The sequence below is a fragment of the Kogia breviceps genome, chromosome 7, assembly GCF_026419965.1.
Source record: "Kogia breviceps isolate mKogBre1 chromosome 7, mKogBre1 haplotype 1, whole genome shotgun sequence".
NCBI lineage: Eukaryota > Metazoa > Chordata > Mammalia > Artiodactyla > Physeteridae > Kogia > Kogia breviceps.
Genome location: NC_081316.1, coordinates 65013619 through 65034046, shown reverse-complemented (window position 1 = coordinate 65034046; position 20428 = coordinate 65013619). Strand labels below are relative to the sequence as shown.

Here is a 20428-nt window from a genome sequence, read left to right as displayed (position 1 = left end):
AGGGTATGAATATTCAGTCCACAGAAGAGGAATGCACATGGCCAATAAACACATGAAAAGCTTCTTAATTTCACTGAAAATTAGGGAAATATTAAATAAACAATGTTCCATTTCCACACTATGAAATTGGCAAAAATTTTAAATTCTGACATTAGAAGAAAAAGGGGTATTTTTTTTTTTTTTTTTTTGTGGTACGCGGGCCTCTCACCGCTGTGGCCTCTCCCATTGCGGAGCACAGGCTCCAGACGTGCAGGCTCAGCGGCCATGGCTCACGGGCCCAGCCGCTCCGCGGCATGTGGGATCTTCCCGGACCGGGGCACGAACCCGTGTCCCCTGCATGGGGAGGCGGACTCTCAACCACTGCACCACTGGGGAAGCCCAAAAGGGGTATTTTTATACATTATTCATTGAAGTATAAATGAACCCAGTAATTTTCCAATATCTAGTAAAATGTGTACAACCCAAGATCCAACAGTTTCATGTTTAACTCATAAATATATTCACAGAGAGACATAAGAAAATTCATTGCAATATTATTTGTGATAGTTAAAAATTAGGAAAACCTAAATATAAATAAAGATAAGTAATAATATGTAAATATGTAATATATTCATATGCTGGTAGATTATACAGCCATTAAAAAGGAGGAACTATGTGAGTGGATGTTTACATATGCATGTTTGTATCTTTTCAAGATATATAGTGTTGAGTGAAAAAAACAAAGTCACAGAATGATACATAGCATTGGAGGTCATTTAAGTAAACACACACACACACACACACACACACACAGCAATGCCTTACATAGTTTATGGATAAAGAGGTATGTACACCCAAAGTGGTGACCTCCTGGGGAGTAGAGGGAGGAACAGAAGGGGTCTTTTGGCCAGGTGGGCAAAAAGACCTTTACTATGAAAGAAAAAATGTTTTAACACAAAAAAGACTGGAAGTAAATATAATAATTTTAAAAATTCTGGGTAGTAGCAATATGGGTGTTATACTATTCTTTGTAGAGTATTTTTTAAAGTTCTAAAAAAGAAAGAAAAGAGAAAGTGCTTTGACGATTTCTCAGACAAGACAGCATCAGCTATTTAGCAGGGAATAAGAGCAGTATCAAATGGATGAAACCAGATCCTTAGCCACGAGCTCCCTCTTCAATGTCATTGGATTTTCCAGTCACAGTCGTGCTCCCTCCTCTACCCTGTGTTGTCTACTGCAAGCCAATGACAAGGGCTCTCTGGTACCATGCATTGGGGTCTTTGAGTCTGGTCCTTTAGCACTGGGAAGGACTTGAGAGGGGACTGGACCAGCCTTCTAGTGACAGGTGAGGAAAATGAAGCCAGAGGAGAGGCTTGTTCAGGGTCACACGGGAAGGCAGACGTCAAGGCTCATCTTCATCCTTCAGGGCTCGGCTCAAATGCTACTTCCTCAGATGACAGCTCCAACTCCTGGTCTAGTTAGGCCTGTCAGCTCTCATTAAGTGCTCCATTAGCACCTTGTGCTTTCCTTGCCTAAAATTCCTCACAGCTGTGTTTAACATTATTTATCAGAATGCATGCTTAACACCATATCTATTGTACTGCTCACCCATGATGAACCGCATCTGTCTTGCTCATAGCGGTAATCCAGGAACTTAAGGGCAGAGCCTGATCCCTGAAGTGACTGCTCTCCTGGCCTCTAAAGTGCTGTGCATTTAGGTTCCATGCTCATTTCTGAGTATAAATATTTAAAACTGCAGGACTTAATGGTTTACAAAACATGTTCACATCCACACAACCTGTGACATATAATACTGCCCATTTTCTGGAGGAGGAAATTGAAGCTCAGAGACTTGAAATAACTTCACCAAGTTTACATAAATAGTAAATGGAAAGGCTGGGATTTGAACTGAGCTTTATCTGATGCCAAGACATTTGGTTGATCCACTGCACCATGGCTACCAGATCAGTATCAGTGATTATTATTATTTTTTTAACATCTTTATTGGAGTATAATTGCTTTACAATGTTGTGTTAGTTTCTGCTGTATAACAAAGTGAATCAGCTATACCTATACATATATCCCCTCCCTCTTGTGTCTCCCTCCTCCCTCCTTATCCCATGCCTCTAGGTGGTCACAAGGCACCAAGCTGATCTCCCTGTGCTACGAGGCTGCTTCCCACTAGCTATCTATTTTACATTTGGTAGTGTATACATGTCCATGCCACTCTCTCACTTTGCCCAGCTTACCCCACCCCCCTCCTTGTGTCCTCAAGTCCATTCTCTACGTCTGTGTCTTTATTCCTGTCCTGCCCCTAGGTTCTTCAGAACTATTTTTTTCTTATATTCCATATATATGTGTTAGCATACGGTATTTGTTTTTCTCTTTCTGACTTACTTCACTCTGTATGATAGAGTGAAAGAAAGAGTGAAAAGAAATTTCATTTCTTTTTATGGCTGAGTAATATACAATTCCATTGTATATTTGTGCCACATCTTCTTTATCCATTCATCTATCAGTGATTATTAATTTCCCTTACATTCCTCACAATTTCTTCAGAACTCTTCCCCCTTCTATTGCCCCCAGCCCTAAACACCCTTCTGGTTAAAAGCACTCATGCTTCTGTCAGTGCAAGATCTTTTGCCTTTTCCTCCTTTTCCATCATCATCATCACCATCTTCCTCCTCCTCATGTATCTCCCTGCTATTGAAGTAGGAACAGACACAGAGTAAATCAGGATGTCTCAACTGTGGACCTCACAGTCATATCCCCAGACCTGAGCTCAGTGTCTTATACAGAGGAAGTACTCAACAAATAGGAATTGAATTAAACTGAATGAATGAATTGAATATGAATTGAATTGAATTGAATCCATTCATTCACAAAGTAATACTCTTTACCAAAATTCCTCCGTTTAGGTAGAGATTAAGGTAGCACTTATAAAGTATCACCTTCTCACAAATGTTGTTTGAATTAGGACTATCAGGATGTGCTAAAAAGGCTCCCCAGAGAATGGTGTTAGATTAGATTCTTAGCAGCTAGAATCACCAAACGTCTCTCCAATTCATAGCCAGCCTTTGGCTGACTCTGGAGGCATGGTGGATCAGGGGCTTCTTTGAGGAGTCAGAACAAAACTCTCATGGTCGAGCTCTCTTCCAAACTTTTCTTGGATGCTGAGTCGTAGGCAAGTGGATTATGTCCCTCTACAACTTTTAATACCACTATTTCCTTGTCTATTTCTTTTAAAGCCTGTTCCAGCACCTGGGGAAACCCCAAATGGATGGTCACAGCAGCTAGAGACTAATAATATTTCACAATGGAGACTCCTGTACCTTGTATCCTTGGTTGCTATGAGAGATGGGTTGGTTACCCATTATATATAAAGACAAAGAGACTCTCACATGTACATCAGTGCCCTGTTGCTTTTCAGTCGTAAGGAAACAAGAGAGTGACTATGTCACTTGGGAAGAATAAATGATGTGCTTAATAAGGCAGGATCAAACCAAGTATTCTCAGGTACTCTGTTCAGGAGGTGATTTGCTACTTAAATACAGAGTCTGAACCTTGGTAGCACAATATTCCGTCCTCAGTGATATAGATCAGAGATTGACAAACTATGGTCCGGACCAAATTTGTCCCTCAACCTGCTTTTGTTCAGCCAGGAGCTAAGAATGGTTTTTGTAGATAAATGTTTCAATCAATATGATGAAAAAGATCACTAATTTTGAACCCGATTTCAGCAAATGTTATTCCCCTAAAAAATCCATTCTTCTCATTAGTAGACCCATATTGCGAAAGGTTATATTCTATTTTTATTATTATATTTTTAATTTCATCGATAAAAAGTTTTTGGAAATTTGTTCTTTCTGGTTACATAAGGGCCAGTAAAGCCTAAGATATTTACTATCTATCCCTTTGCAGAAAATTTCCGATCACTGGTCTAGACCTTTTCAGACTTGCCTCCTGCCGTATCATTCCTCACACTGGGAACATTTGCCATATCTGAATAGCTGTGGTCCCCAAATGCACATCTAGCTCCACATACTCCAGCTATCCCTTCTGCCTGCAGTGTGTCACCTCCCTGCCACTGATCATTTTGTCTACTGAAATCGGCTGATCCTTCAAAGTTCAGCTCAGATGATACCCTCCTCTCTGAGATCTTCCCTGATCCTTTAAGTCAGACTAAAAACACTCACAGAAAATCTTTTACCTGAGCAGTTCAGGGTTCTGTTCCCAGAAATACAGAATGTGTGCACACAGAAGGGCAAAATTACCTCTTTATATTAGCCAAGTGGTACTCAAACCCACTGGGGAGATGGATGATGAGGATAGTTGTTGTTTACTGAGCACTCACTATGGGCTAAGCATTATGCTAAGTACTGCACATACATCATTCATTCATTTGTTCAATTAAAATCTATTAGGCATCTCCTAAAGACCATGCACTAAGCTTGGTGCTCAGGGTGCAGTGGTAAATATGACAGGTAAGAGAGTCACAGACTTAATGAAATGTTAAGTCTTTCAACAACCTTGCAACGTAGGTGTCATTGTCAACCAGGAAACAAAATCAGAGAAGAGAGGTTAAGCAACTTGACCAAAGACATACAGTTAATAAATGGTAAGCAGGATTTGAACGCAAAGCTCCAAATAAAGCTAGATATCTAGGAGGGGCTGGAATTACTATTAAGTATTGTATTCTTAAAAGGCCTTCTTCATTCTTATCTCATTGGTAAAGACCTCTAGGAAGGAATATATAGTTCCTAATCTTTGCCTTCCCAGTGGAACTAACTCCATGCTTTTGACACACTGCACAGGTCAACACCTCCTCAGGAAGTGGCCCCTGATTCAGAATGAATCAGACCCCCCTTTCCTCTATATCCCCTCAATACCTTGTGCATATTTCTATTATTGTACTTGCTACCATTACTATAATTTTCTTAATATGTTTCTCTACTAGACCAGGAACTCTTTTAGGACAGGTACTATGTAATTCATTTCTAAATCCCCAGGTTCTAGCATAGTGCCTGATACAAGATGTGGCAGATGTTAAATGAATGAATCAATGAAAGACTTTTATTGGTAACCCACTCTGTTCTGTTCTCTCAGTGATAACAAAAGTAGGCAGCACTTACTGATGGACATGCACTCATAAAAGCATTATCTCCCTGCACCTTCATCATGACTCTGAATTCACCACTGTAATTATCTCCTTTTATTGATGAGAAATATGAAGGCTTTCTCAAGGTCACACAGATTTTTAATTAGAGAGAGATGATTCAAACCCAGTTTTAGTGGTTACCAAATCCTTTACTGGACACCAGGACACCGCCCAGGACTCATACAACCATCTCTTCCATGAATCTTCCAACAGAATTAACCAGCCCTTGTGGCCCTTGAGAACTCTGGCCCTGATTAAACCTCAAAGGCCCTGCCTGGTACTTATGATACTTGCATCCATGTTACCTCCCCCACAAGACGGCAAGCTCCTGTATGGGGGACCGTGTTCTCTGCACCTTGAATCCTCATAGCCCATAGCCCCAGCCGTTGCATGCTCTTAAGATGATGCATTGAACTTGAAATAAAAATGATACTAGGGCTTCCCTGGTGGCGCAGTGGTTGAGAATCCACCTGCCGATGCAGGGGACACGGGTTCGTGCCCCGGTCCGGGAAGATCCCACATGCTGCAGAGCGGCTGGGCCCGTGAGCCATGGCCGCTGAGCCTGTGCGTCCGGAGCCTGCGCTCCACAATGGGAGAGGCCACAACAGTGAGAGGCCCGCGTACCACAAAAAAAAAAAAAAAAAAAAAAAAAGATACTAAGCCCACTACATTATTATTATGATATTATGATCAAATAAATCCAACCTAATTCCCTGCTTTTATAGTATAAGCCTCTTTCACAATGGACTAAAAGCCCCAAAGGATAGGAAGGATTTAGAAGGAAGATGGAAGGCAGGCAGGAGGGAAAATTGTGAGCAAAATCCAGCAATGGTTACGTGTGGAGCTTGTCAAGGCTCAGCTCAGCCTGTGATTTGGCTAGATCACCCGCTGAGGACCCTGAGATTTTAAGGTACAACCAGAACTGAGAATCTGCAGGAAAAAGCATCAGGTGTTGTGAAGGGAGCAGTGGGCAAAAATGCTGGAGGCACCAGATAGGTCAGATCCTGGAAAGCCTTGACTGCATGCTGAGCTGCCAAGGCCTTGCCCTGGAAGGGAAGGGGATCCATGGAGAGTTCAGGACAAGGAATAGTGAAACCATCCATCCCTCTCCCCCTGTAGAACCAGGTGGTGAAGGAGGATGGTGTGGGCTTAGGAGAGTGGGAGTTGGGGGGCAGGTAGCTGCCCTCCCAGGAATGGCATGTTGGTCTGCTTGAGCCCACGAGTGAGACACAGCTGGGGGCCAGAATGAGGAGAACCAGGCTCCTGAGCCAGCCCAGTCGCTGACTGGTTGTGTGACCTCAGTCCTCAGACCTCCCTGACTCTATTCTTCAACTTTAAAGAGAGAGATGTTTACGTTAAAAGGTCAGGATAAAGTCTAAATAAAAAAATATGTTAAAGCAATTGGAATTGTGCACTCAGCAAATGAGGTTGAAACTCAATTATGTCTCTGTTCTAACATTCTGCTCTTTTGCTTTCTGCCATCACCTATCTTTCGCCCATTATTACAGTTTAATAGAGAACGATTCTTAGGGGCCAAGAAGATTGCAAAAAGGCACTCTAGGATGTGCCACAACATTGGCCAGCTTTTTGAAGTCACTGCACAAAGTAGACAGTGACCACAAGCAACAGCACAGTGGAGGCACTTATGGTGGCTTTTGTGGTTTGGGGCTTGGGTCCTATTTTCCTACCAAAAGAGGTTCCATCAGGCTTGTTCCTGCAAAGCCTCTTCATTCAATTTGAAAAGAAACACACACTGACAATGGACTATGCCGGGATAGGGAGGATGGAGAAGACTACTATTTTTTTTCTTAGATGTTGGGGGTAGGAATTTGTTAATTAATTTATTTATTTTGGGTTGTGTTGAGTCTTCGTTTCTGTGTGAGGGCTCTCTCTAGTTGTGGCGAGCGGGGGCCACTCTTCATCGCGGTGCGTGGGCCTCTCACTATCGCGGCCTCTCTTGTGGCAGAGCACAGGCTCCAGATGCACAGGCTCAGTAGTTGTGCCTCATGGGCTTAGTTGCTCCATGGCATGTGGGATCCTCCCAGACCAGGGCTCGAATCTGTCCCCTGCCTTAGCAGGCAGATTCTCAACCACTGCGCTACCAGGGAAGCTGGAGAAGACTACTATTATGTTATACATGTGTGGGTAGCTTTTGTGGAACTATAGTGGGCCTATGCTCTCGCTCTCGGATGGGAACAGCACAGACACACATGCTCCTTCCTTGCCTGACTCTTCTGCTCGTGCCTGATATGTCGGGGAGGCTGGGCTCTGGCCTCAGCATGTTCTTCTTCTCACTCTCTTTCTTCCCACCCTCCCTGACCCCTGCGGGTTTGATCCTCACTGACAGATCGATAACCAGATATTTCTTTTCTGTCCTGCCTTTTCTCCTGAGCATCAAACTTATATCTCCGTTTACTTAGTTTGCAATTTGTTTCTTTTTTGTTGTTGAGTTATAACAAACAGAATAAAGCCCATAAATCTTAGTTGTTCGTATGTATAGACCCACATGACCACCATCCAGATCAAGATATGGAACATTTCCAACATCTTGGTCAATTACCCACCCCACCCCCAGAGATTATCACTATTCTGACACCCATCACCATCACTTTACCTTTGCCTGTTTTTGAAATTTCATATAAATGGAATCATTCAGTAAGTACACTTATATCTGGTTTCATTCACTCATCATTATGTCTGTAAGATCTATCCATATTAGTGAGTATTTCAGTAACTTTCTTTTTCTGCTATGTAACAGTGGATCTCAACCAGTGGCAATTCTGGCACACCCAGAGGGCTTTTGGCAATGTCTGGAAAGATTTTTGATTGCCACAACTTGGAGGGGGATAATGTGGGGAACGCTACTGGCCAGGCTTGGAAAGAGGCCAGGGATGATGCCAAACATCCTGCAATGCACAAGACAGCTCCTCACAACAAAGAATTACCTGGTCCAAAATGTCAGTAGTGCCGAGATTGAGAAACCCTGTGTATTCGTTTGCTGTAGCTGCTCTAACAAATTACCACAAACTGAATGGCTTAAGACCACATGAATGTATATTCCCTTATAGTTCTGTAGTTAACAGTCAGAAATGGGTCTCACTGGCTAGAATCATGGTGTCAGCAGAAGGAAAGTGTTCCTTCTGAAGGCTCCAGGAAGAATCCATTTCCTTGTCTTTTCCAGCTTCTGAGAAGCTGGTGCATTCCTTGGTGCATGTCCCACTTCCGTCTTCAAAGCCAACAATGGTTGGCCAAGTCTTTATCACACTGCATCACTGTGACCGCTGCCTCTTTCACTTATAAGGGTCCCTGTGATTACAATGGGCCCATCTGCATAATCCAGGATACTCATCCCACCTCAAGAGCCTTAACTTAATGACATCTGCAAAGTCCCTTTTGCTTTGTAACATAACATATTCACAGGTTCCAGGAATTAGGATTTGGACATTCTGGGGTGGGGGAAGGGGACCATGATTCTGTCTACCATACCCTACCAGGTGATAGTCCACTGTATGAATATACCACAGTGTATTTTTCCTTTTGTGGATGGACATTTGGGTTGATTTTACTTTTTAGCTATTATTAATAAAGCTGCTACACATTCTTGTACAAGGCTTCTGCACTCATTTTTGCTAGGTATATACTCAAGAGTGCAATTGCTGGGTCATAGAGTAAACATATGTTTAACTTGAATAGATAATGCTGAAGAGTTTTATAAGGTGACTGTAGCAATATACACACTTTACCAGCAGTGTGGGTTTCTGTTTTCATTTTCTATTGAACACCTCCATGTAGTCTTTCTAAAGACACCTCAAATTCAACTTATCCAAAACTATGCTATCTAGCTCAGTGAATGATTGTTTCCCCAGACATCCAAAGCATCCAAAGGGAACATCCTAGAGTCTTCCCTCTCCCTTTCTGCCGACTTTCAAGTAGTCTTATGTTATTGTGTACCATCAGTGCTTGTTTACATCCTTTCCTGGCTGGAGGTCTTCATCATCTCTCACCTAGACCACAACTTCCTTTCTGGATTCCATGCTCCTGGTCTAATCCCCTCCAATCCATCCTTCCCACTGCTGCCAAAGTCACCTTCGCTAAAATCCAAAACCTAATCCTCCTTCTTCATTGGCTCACAGGATAAACGAGATGGCCCAGCCTACCTACCTGGTCCACCTCTCGCCATTCTATCCTCATCCAATCAGACCTCTAAGTTCTACCTCCTCAGAACTGATGACAATTTCTCTTCTGTACTTTTACTCAGACTGATCCCTTCCCCATTTAATGCCCATTCTTCTTTGAAGATTCAGCCTACCAGTCCCTTCTCTACCGAACCCTTTCCCTAATAACCCTCAAATCAAGTAGACTTAACCTCTCTCTCCTCTGTGCCCCACCAAACCCTGCATAGACTTTTTGTTAGGGCACCTATAACTTTTCAGCTCACCTGTCTCTGCCTAATAAACATAAGTCTTCCAAGAGCAGGGACTACTTTGTCTTCCTAGGAATTAGCCAGATATAGAGCAGACACTAATCAATATTCAGTGGATTGAAAATGGTTTGAGACAATACATGTTAATATGACGTGGAGGAAGTGCCCTGTGTAGAGAAAGACTAGTGTTAGACAAAGTCTGTGCCTTCAACAGTTTTAAAACCTAAAGACAGACAAGAGGCCTTGTGGGTCCTCAGCTCTAACAGGGAAGTAACAGTACCACTTCTGCAGAGCTACTATAAAGATTACAGGTGAAAATGCATCTAAAGTTTCTAGCAGCCTGCCAGGCACATAGGAGGCATTTGATTAACTACTACTATTGTTTCTAATGGTGAAAACTAGCATCTTTAGTGAACATCGAGAGAATTTTTAGTTTGCTGGTCACGGTCCATTTGCAGTTTTCTTCATTTGGCAGAGAATTAGAAGCTCACCTGTCTAGATGTCTACAACTGACCTAATTTGAAAAGCCAAAGCCGCATTGATTACAGAGATGGCTCTTTAATCCTAGTGGACATTGTTGGATTATTTTAGTTTTATATCCTGGACACAGTGATTCTTTGTGATTATAGATTTAGAACTATCACTGGCTTAACTTTTCTTGAAAGTTCATAGATGCCTTAGATGCCATTTTTTTTTTCTAGGACAGCAACCAAGGATTAATTGTGCGTATCTTATCTCCTCTCCTCTTTGTGGGTTAGTTTCAGTAACATTATATCTAACTGCGCAAGGTCAACCAATGATCTAGAAAAATGCTTGGCACACAGTAATTCCTCAGTAAAAATTTCCAGGGCAGTATAAGGCTTTGCTGAGTTAGGTGCCCAATGTGGTCTCCATGATTAGTCTCTCTCCTGCTTTTCTTCCCTCCCTTCTGATCACTCTTTTGTCTTTTTCATTGTTATCCCTTCTGCTGTCAGTAGCCCAAATACATGTATCCCTCAGGGCTCCATTCTCTGATGGCTAATTTTCTCTGCTTCCTCTCTAGTGATGATTTCACCTCGTCCCACGGCTTTAATAATATCCACAGGATGTTTCAAATCACAGCCCGGATCTCTCTCTACACTTCAGATCCATTTATTCAGCTGCCCCTTGAAATTTCTTGTCAGATATCTCATAGACAACTCAAATTCTAGATATTAAAAATAAGCTCAACTTCCACTCCTGACTTTTTTCTCCTCTACATTCATCATAGAATTCTAAATAAAAGTCTGTTCCTTTTTTTAAAAAAAAATCTTGATTGGAGTATAATTGCTTTACAATGTTGTGTTAGTTTCTGCTGTACAGAAACTCCCTCTTGAACCTCCCTCCCACCCTCCCTATCTCTGTTCCAATGACTAGGACCACTACCAGTTACCCAAACCAGAAAAAAGTTATCCTGGATTTACCCTCTTCCTTGCATCTCAATTGGTCATTAACATCTGTTTTTCAGTAACTGTATGTACTATGTTATAAATCTCCAGTCCCACAGTTCAGGCTTTATCATTGTCCCTGGATTATTCCAATAGGCTCGTTATTGAAAAGCCACCCTTCCTCTAAACTCCCCTGGTCACCGGTCAGTGGGACATTAATAAAATTCAAATCATATTAAACTATCATGTAGTTCCTCTACCTAGATTCCTTCAGTGACTCATTTCTTTAAAAAAAAAAAAATCCAAACTTCTCATCCAGGGATATAAAACTGTTCCTAACATGACCTATGCCTACCTCTCAGAGCATAAAAGGTAAAGGAATAGTAAAAATAAGAGCAAAACTTACTGAAAAGGGAGATGATCAACAAAACCAAAATTTGATTCTTTGAAAAGACTAAGCAAACCTCAATAAGACAATTATGAAAAAAAGAGAGAAGGCACCAATTAATATTAAGTATGAAAGGGGATGTAACTGCAGATAAGTAGAGATGATTTTAAAATCTACAAGATAGTGCTATGGTGACACTTATGTCAAAAAATTAAAAAATTTTTAAAAATTATAACATTTCCTAGAGAAATATAAATTACTAAAATTGGCTCAAGAAGAAATACAAAAGCTGAATAAATGAATAACTATTAAAGACATCAAACTGGTAGTAAAAAATAGTCTATTCATGAAAAAGACACCAGGTACAGAGAGCTTTATAGGAGACTCTTACCAGATATTTGAGGAGGAGTACTTGTTATAAGAATTGTTCCAAATAACTGAAAAAGAGAAAAATCTAACTATCGAACTTTATAGACATAACCATGATTCCAATACTGTACCAGACTGATATAAAAAAGGAAAAAATTTTAGACTAATTTCACTTATGAATATATATGCAAACATTTCAAATAAAAAGTAGCAAAAGAATTCAGCATCATAAACTATAGTTTTATTTAAGTAAGATTTATCCTAGGAATGGAAAGATGGTTCAGTATCAGAAAAATCTATTAGCAGATTAAAAATAAAAACCATAAGACTTTCTCAGTTGATGCCAAAAAAATCATTTAATAAAATTCAATACCAACTAATAAGAACCTGCTGTATATAAAAATAAATTAAATGGAATTCAAAAATTCAAAAAAAAATTCAATACCAATCCACATTTTTAGAAACCCCTAGTAAACTAGCATAAAGACAAGTTTCTTAACCTGATATGATGCTATATTATAATGACACAGAGCAATCCTCATACTTAATGATGAAACTTAAGAAGCATTCCCATGTCTCAAGACAAAGAAGCCTATTATCAAAACTATATGGAGGGACTTCCCTGGTGGTGCAGTGGTTAAGAATCTGCCTGCCAATGCTGGAGACACGGGTTTGAGCCCTAGTCCAGGAAGATCCCACATGCCGTGGAGCAACAAAGGCCGTGCAGAAAATGCAAATCAACACTACAAAGAGGTAGTGAGCCTGTGCTCTAGAGCCTGCAAGCCACAACTGCTGAGCCTGTGTGCCACAACTACTGAACTAGAGCCCGTGCTCTGTAACAAGAGAAGCCACCACAATGAGAAGCCCACGCACCACAATGAAGAGTAGCCCCCGCTCTCAGCAACTAGAGAAAGCCCGTGCAGCAACGAAGACCCAACGCAGCCAAAAAGAAAGAAAGAAAGAAAGAAAAAGCATTAAAAAAAAAAACTATATGCATATCCTCACCAGTGTAGCAATATACATACACACAAAAATATATGAATATCAGAATGAAGACAATAAACTGGTATTTGCTAAAAGTATACATTATCTCCACAGACAGTCCAAGAGAATCTACAAACAAAATTAGAGTGTGGTAAAGTTGAATACAATAAAAACATATAAAAATTAATACATATGAGCAATAACAAATTAGAAATTGTAATAAGATATATGCTTGAAAATAGGAAAACTAATTTTAAATAGCTCAGAAAAAAAGATGATAGTATGGCATTAACTCAGATTAATGGAATAGAACAGAGATCTCAGAAATATATTCAAGCATACGCGACCCTTATGTGATAGAAGAGATTTCAGTGGGGATATTAATGGGGAAAAGTTGAACTGTTAAAAATGGTATTGGGATAAATGACTTTCCATATGGGAAAAAAGAAAATCAGTTCCCTGCCTCATTCCATACATAAAGTTAAATCCAATTATATTATTAGAGGCTTAAATATAGAAAAATAAAACTTAAAAACTATTTTGTGTGTGTGTGTGTGTGTGTGTGTGTGTGCGCGCGCGCGCACACGTGTATGTGACTTTTGTGGAGAAAATTACAAAATGTAAGTGAAGGACAAAAAGACAAATAAATGGCAAGCAATACCACATTTGTATGTGGGAAAACTCAATACCTTAAAGATAGCAAATTTTCCCAAGCCGTGTTTTCGCAAGTAAGACTGAAGTTCACCTGCATTAAAAATTACCTAGAGTGCTTCTTAAAATATAGATTCTTAGGCTCTATTTTAAAAGTACTGAATCAGCATGTCTGAGGCCCTGGAATCTGCATTTTAGAAAGCTCTCCAGATGATTTTTTTGTGTACTAAATTTTGAGAACCTCTGTCTTAAGGGAAGAGGTCATAACCTGAATTGCACGAGAATTATCTTGCGCAGTTTGAAAAGATTCACATGCGCAGGCTATACCCCAGACCAATTAAATCAGAATCTCTGGGCAAGGCAGCTATGTAACAGCATTCTTAAAGTTCTCAGTGATTCCATTGTACAGCCAAGGTTGGGGACCACTGCCCTGGGTGAAGGTGCACCTAGAGTCAGGTCTGTAAGGTTTGCTGCCCTTCCCCATTTGAACATTTACTTCTAGTGCTAACCGAGTAGGACTCCCCCTTTATTTTGATTAAAGAAAACACAATTTCTTTACATAGGGTTATCACTTTTTGGTATCTCCAGTATCCTGTCTGATACATTGCAGGGGCTTGGTGGTCATTTTCCAAAATTAATTCAGCTAAATGAAACTGAATGAAATGAATCAATATGTAGGTGAATAAATTTTTCATCTAACTTTAAAAATTTCACTGGATTCAACAAACCTATATGATAGTTAGGCACAATGTTATGCTGTGAGAGATACAGAGATGAACAAAATACAGCCCTTCCCTTCAAGTGTTCCTATCTGGTAGGGAGGCAGATAGAGATAAAAGTATCTTACAGGGCTTCCCTGGTGGCGCAGTGGTTGAGAGTCCGCCTGCCGATTCAGGGGACGCGGGTTCATGCCCCGGTCCGGGAAGATCCCACATGCTGCGGAGCGGCTGGGCCCCTGAGCCATGGCCGCTGAGCCTGCACGTCCGGAGCCTGTGCTCCGCAACGGGAGAGGCCACAGCAGTGAGAAGCCCGCGTACCGCAAAAAAAAAAAAAAAAAAAGAATCTTACAATCAAGCAGACAATGAGAAGTGTACAGAATACGAAAAGGGAATAAGAGAAAAATTAGTCCTGCCTGGCAGGACCTGGAAGGCGTTATTGAAGGCTAGTATCTAAGATTGGCCTTGAAGTATTGCTGGGATTTAGTCAGGAAGATCCTAGGGAAACGGGCAGTTGCCCTGTAGGCACAAGGCAGTTCTGTATAGCATAAGCCAAGTCAGATGGGCCTTTCTCTAACCTTTATGGAAGACTACAGGGCAGATAGGAAAGGTTCTTTTTCTTTCTGATTTCCTTGTTACTGCTCTCATTTTTCAAGTACTATTTTGCCTCTGGTTTATTAATTCTACCTCCTGGTGCCCCAGCTGATTTCTTCCAGGAAAAGTTGCTCATTAGCATTTCTATGGAGAGCACCTGCTACCCCATCTATCACTCTTAACTGATGGCTGGGGCAACGGGGTTGGCTGAGAGAGGAATTTTAATCCCCTCCTATGACTCATCTATTTCCTAACTGAGAATGCTAGGTCTAAAGTCACAAATAGCTGTGCAGTAAAATCCATCCTTAACATTAAAAATAACGAAGACATGTTTCTCAATTTTATAATATCATTTATGTAATATGAATGTATTGAAAATCAACTTCATGATTGAGAATAATTCTAAAGATACCTCAGATGCCACTTGAATGCAAAAAGTCTCAGGCTAGTGTGGACAGGTTATGAATTAAATGAACTGTTGAACAGGGAAGGTTTCTCAAAAACCATAGTGTCAAAGGACATTTGCTGTTATCTACTGATTGTACATTGCAGGAGAAAACCAAATAGCCTGTATATGACTCTGGATGCTGAATATATATTTTAAATTATGTACCAATATATCAAGCTGATGGATTGTATATCCTTTCTCTATTTAAGCAAACTGCTCACACTGATGTTACGTGACAGATGTCATTTGTAAAGCCCATGAGATGAACCAGTCACCATGGTGTAAACCACCATGATTTATGTAGAGTGGCAGAAGAAAAGGATTTGTCAATCAAATTATCAGTGAAATGTAGCCCAGCTTGGCTTCTAAGGTGATGTAAGGCTCATCTACAGAAGACATGGAACATACTTAAATTCAGGAGATATTTAGAATCCTAGCAAGGAAAAGGATGTGAGAGAATAGCGGGGAAAAAAATCAATGTTCCAGATAAGCCTATACTTTCCAGGCATTTTTTTCTTTATAGTATACTTAATTAATTGATTATCTTATTTCTTCATATCTACTTTCACCCAAAGTGCATTTCCCTATTATTAGTTAATTTTTCTTCTGGAACAAAAAATAATGTTAAATTTCACATCAAATTTGTCAAGTACTTAAATTGTCCATTAAAGAAATTGATGTTTCTTAGCAATACTTATTCTCCTAATGCTTCAAAACCCTTCTGATGATACAGCAAAATGGGACTGCTGATCCCAAAGTCATATGCATAATTAAATTTTACAGAATACTCAAATTAGAAAAAAATGTTTTTTGAGGTACACAGAGATTTTCCTTGATAGGTTGATGAAATTCTGATAGCTATGAAAAATAATCATTCTTACCAGCTACAAGAGCATAGCCTGCCCCTATTCAATCAACTCACTTGCGGGATGTGTGTAATTCTAACTGTAAAGCATGACATGCTTACTGCACAGTTAAGGTGTTGTTTGGGAGGAAATAGGCTACACAGAACAAAGGTACAACCCAAAATATTTGGAGTGAGTTGTGTCTGAAGGGTGGTTTATGCCCTGACTGTCTGAACCATCATTTATGAACAAAGCAAGTCCTACCAGCCTGGAAACATAAACTAAGTAGGATCATCAAATGAGATTTGAGAATCTGGATCTCTCCTGATTGGCATTGACTGTACTGAGGTGAGGAGAGGTAGATTCTATCTGGTAGGTGGTAAGGTTCCACCTGCCGCAGGGTGGTAGACTGGGAGTAGGATGATGAAGAGCCTAGTCCAGAAATCTGTGATGTTAGGCCAAACTTAGGGTTCTTAGGGAACAAAGGTAGGGCCTTGTAAACAACAAAGCCATGACAGAGTCATAAAATTGTATCTTGGCTTTTTAAAAAATTCCCCTTTCTTATTTGTCTCCTTTCTTTTTTGCGGTACGTGGGCCTCTCACTGCTGCGGCCTCCCCCGCTGCGGAGCACAGGCTCCAGACGCGCAGGCTCAGCAGCCATGGCTCACGGGCCCAGCCGCTCCGCGGCATATGGGATCTTCCCGGACCGGGGCACAAACCCATGTCCCCTGCATTGGCAGGCGGACTCTCAACCACTGCGCCACCAGGGAAGCCCCTTTCTTTTCTTTTTCATTCTCCTTGGTAACAGCATAAAGATTTTGTGAAAATTCCACCTTCTCATAGCTAGAACCAAGGAAAAGGATCCATGTCCTTGCCTGACCCAGAGCTTTAAAAGGAAGTGGTGTATTCCTGGGGAACCAGTGTGGTCATGATAACAAGACACCAAGAGACAAATGCCAGGTGGGAGGTGGAATTCAGGAAGAAGGAATAGGGGCCAATTGATTAACTGCCCCTTTTCATTGGGAAATGCTTTCCAGAGGTAATACCTGAGTGGGGGGCAGATTTTGTCTTAACAAGAGAGGATGTCTATCAATGCTATTCTTTCTAAGCATAAGAGGGAGTGTTTGTCATATTTAATAGAGAAGGACATCAGTCTGATGAGGCTATATATAAGGTCCTGGCAAAAGACAGTAACTTTGCAGTCCTCCTGTCCACACCCTCCTGCAGGAAGGAGGCAACTGGCTGTGGCATTGATGAAGGACCCCATAAGCCACATTTTGAACACCTCTAGCTCAATTACTCATCATGTACCTCTGCTTCTGCAGAGACCCCAAACCCAATGTCACATATTCAGAGTCAACAGTGATCTGTTAGCTAATTGTTTCCATCTGAAACATAAGGGCAGGACTGAAAGCTAAGCATTCAGAAATACATATTAAATGAATGAAGGGTGAGAAAGCAGACTGGAAGGACTGAGGCTGCAGCAGAGGGAGAATTCTAGAAAAAAGAGAGAGAGAGAAAGAGAGAGAAAGAATGAATAAATATGCTCTTGTTGAAGGCATTCATTTAAAGGGAATTTAAATGTACTGAAGAGGGGGTTCTTGGTGGTAACAGAATGAGAACCACATTTGGCAAACATGAAAGGAAAGGAGATGCATCAATAGGGGAGAAGGCTGGAAGTGCCTGGGAAGTGGAACTCAAAATAATGAGGCATAATGTAGAAGGCTGGAATGGAACCAAGATGTACTAATTACCTACCATGTGCCAGGCATAATTCTCCTCCTGAATCATTTCATTTAATCGTCAAAATGTCTAGCACAGTGCTTAGCATATAGTAGGTGCTCAAAAATATGTTGAGTATTTAATATTAAATCAATACATAAACAAAAAATCTAAGAGAAGAATCTATTATCCATCATGTCTTACAGATAAGAACCCTAGGCCAAGAAATGTTAAGAAACTTGCCCAGTGAGTCACAGCTAGAGGTGTAAGGAATCTGCCTTCAGCGTAAGTGGCTGAAAGAGGAGGGTGCTCTATAAGGGACCGGCAGGGAATGTAGAAAAGGGTGTGGTGCTTGGTCGTCTCCCAGGGATTGAGATAGAGGGAGTAAGAATGAAGGGCCAAGTGAACCGGGCTAGGGAGGAGGGGAAGGGGGAGAGATCACTCTTCTTTGGGGAGGATTGGCCCTGCAGGAAGGCACGGAGGCCCTTGGGCGGCAGCTGAGCCAGCAAGGGGCAGCACCCAGGCTAATGCAGCCGGTGAGTTGGGTGGGGCAGAATGGAAGCACAGCCAGTGAAGAAACTGCAAAGGTCTCTTTGGGGCAGGCAGGGACTCGGGATGGGGCAGAGATGGGGAAAAGATGGCTGAAGTGCTTAAGTGAAAGACTTTGGCAAGATGGGATGGATAATACTAACAGCTCTCACAAAAGAAAGAGCCAAATAGCAGTCGGCCAGGGCTGGGGAGGGGGAGGGGGTGTGTTCTGGGCTGGAGGGGGAGGCTGACAGGGAGGGCTGCGATGCAGAGAATCTGTGGGAGAGGGTAAGGATGACCAGCCCCGTGGCCTGAGCTGCGGGCCGCATCTCACCTGTAAGAGCTGCTCACCACACTCGCCACCTCCTCGCGGATTTGTCTGTTGAGGGCGTCGGCCGCCGCACGCCCCTTGCCCCCTTCGGGGCCCGTGGCCTGGACCTGGGCCTGGGCCGCGGGCAACAGCGTCTGCTCGGGCCCCAGCCCACCCTCGGCGCGACGCACCATCCAGGCGGGCCCAGGCTTCTTGCGTGTGTCGCGCTCTTCCGCACTGGTCGCCCTTCCAGCCGCAAGGCCACCTGCTCCTCCAGAGGCCGCTTCCTGCTCCTGGGCCTCGGCGGCGGCCTGCACCGGCCAGCGCTCCTGGCTCTGCGGCCGGCGCTGAGGCGCCCCGAGCACAGGCGCCGCCGCCTGGGAGGACGTGGGGATATGCACTGGCTTGGGAATCCACGGGTGGTCGCCGCGTCGCGGCAGCGGCCAGGCGCGGAAGTCCTTCTGGTACTGGGTCTCGCGCTCAAAGGGCGCGTCCGAAGGCTGGTACTCGCTGCGCGGCCGGCAGCTCGGCTCCGGCCGCTGCACCTTCCAGGCGCGGTAGTCCTGCCGCATCACCGAGTCCGCGGGGCCCGCGCTGGAGGTGGAGCCGGAGCCAGAGCCCGGGCCCGGGCCGCTCCGGCCAGAAGTGGCCCCAACCTCGCGTTCGCCGCTAGGCCCCGGCGCCGGCCCTGTTGCCCGGGCAACCGCATCTCCTTCGCCTTGGGCCGGCTGCGTTTCTATGGCGACCGCGCGCGCCGAGGGGGGCGCAGGCGCCTGCTGTGCAGGCTGCGCCGGCTGGGCCCCCGGCTGCTCGGTGGCCTCCGAGTACTTGGTGAAAACCAGCGGCACGGCGATGTCTGCCTTGTCCAGCTGGTTCCAGAAGCGGGCGATGCAGCAGGCGCGCGTGATGCACGGCCACGCCATGGTGCTCGCCTCACAGCTAGTCCTCCCTCTTCTTGCTCGATTCTAAAGCAAGTCCCTAATCTTCCTCAGTCCCCTGGCCCTCGTCCGGCCAATCTGGTTCTCACCGTGTTTTCCTTGGTGGCCTGAGCTACCGCGCCCTCCCACGTCAGAGAGCACCCGGGAAGGTTGGGTGGGCAGAGCTATCACTGAGAAAGTCCGTAAAGTCCCTCGATGCCCGGCTGTAAACGCCTCCGGGAGCCGCCGCACAGGTCTCGGGAGCGCGGTCTGCTGTGGGCACCGCAGCGTGAGACACCGCGTCCCGAGTCCCCGGGCGAGGGCGTCTGGGACGCGCCCCTCCCTGCGGCTGCTGCGGCGCTCAGACCCCTGCCAAGCAAGGCAACGCGAGGCGAGGTGGCTGCAGGCTTAAGCCATGGCGCAGAGGAAGGGCCGGGCAGTGTGGCCGCAGGGGCCGCGGACAAAGCTCTATCTTCTCCTTCCCGCCGGCGTCCGGTCGCAGCCGGCCACCTAGCAGGGCTCAGAGGAGATCACCTCTCGAGGAGACCGAGCATTGTTGACGCCACCGCTGCTCCCAATGATGCTGCAGCCGCCGCCGCCGCTGCTGTCTCTGCTGCTGGGAAGCGGCCCCACCCTTTTCTGCCGGTCAGCAGAGGGTGGGGTGGGGTGGGGGGAATCCAGGAAAGATGCTGAGAGAAAGCGCGATGCAGAAAAAAAATCACCTGCTGTCGTCAGCGCGCGCTGCTGGGACTCGCCCTCTCTCTTTTCCCTCCTCCCTCTGATCTGGCAGCTCCTCCCTCTTCAGTTTCTAGGCAACAACAGAATCTGGGGCCTAGGTAGGTTCAAGTACCAGGCTCCTTATGACTTGCTGTTCTTACACTGGGAGGGAGCCTCAGGCTCCTCTTCTGTGAAATAGGGTCAAATATGTGGGAAGGGTGGGGGGGATTCAATTTAAAAATACGGAGGAAACCCCTAGTGAAATGTCTGTCC

The 20428-nt window shown here is 43.7% G+C and overlaps 1 protein-coding gene across 2 annotated transcripts in view; it reads right to left on the bottom strand.

The window, feature by feature from the left end:
- MAP6 (microtubule associated protein 6) overlaps window positions 1-20223 on the bottom strand; it is an 88778-nt gene extending 68555 nt beyond the window's left edge. Inside the window, exon 1 of one of the 2 annotated variants that reach the window (XM_059070800.2) lies at window positions 18546-20223. In XM_059070800.2, coding sequence (XP_058926783.1) covers window positions 18546-19444 — 899 coding nt within the window. In that variant the 5' untranslated portion in view covers window positions 19445-20223. The remainder of the gene's footprint in view (window positions 1-18545) is intronic. The other variant, XM_067038478.1, reaches the window with a different exon arrangement.
- Between the last annotated feature and the right edge of the window lie 205 nt (window positions 20224-20428).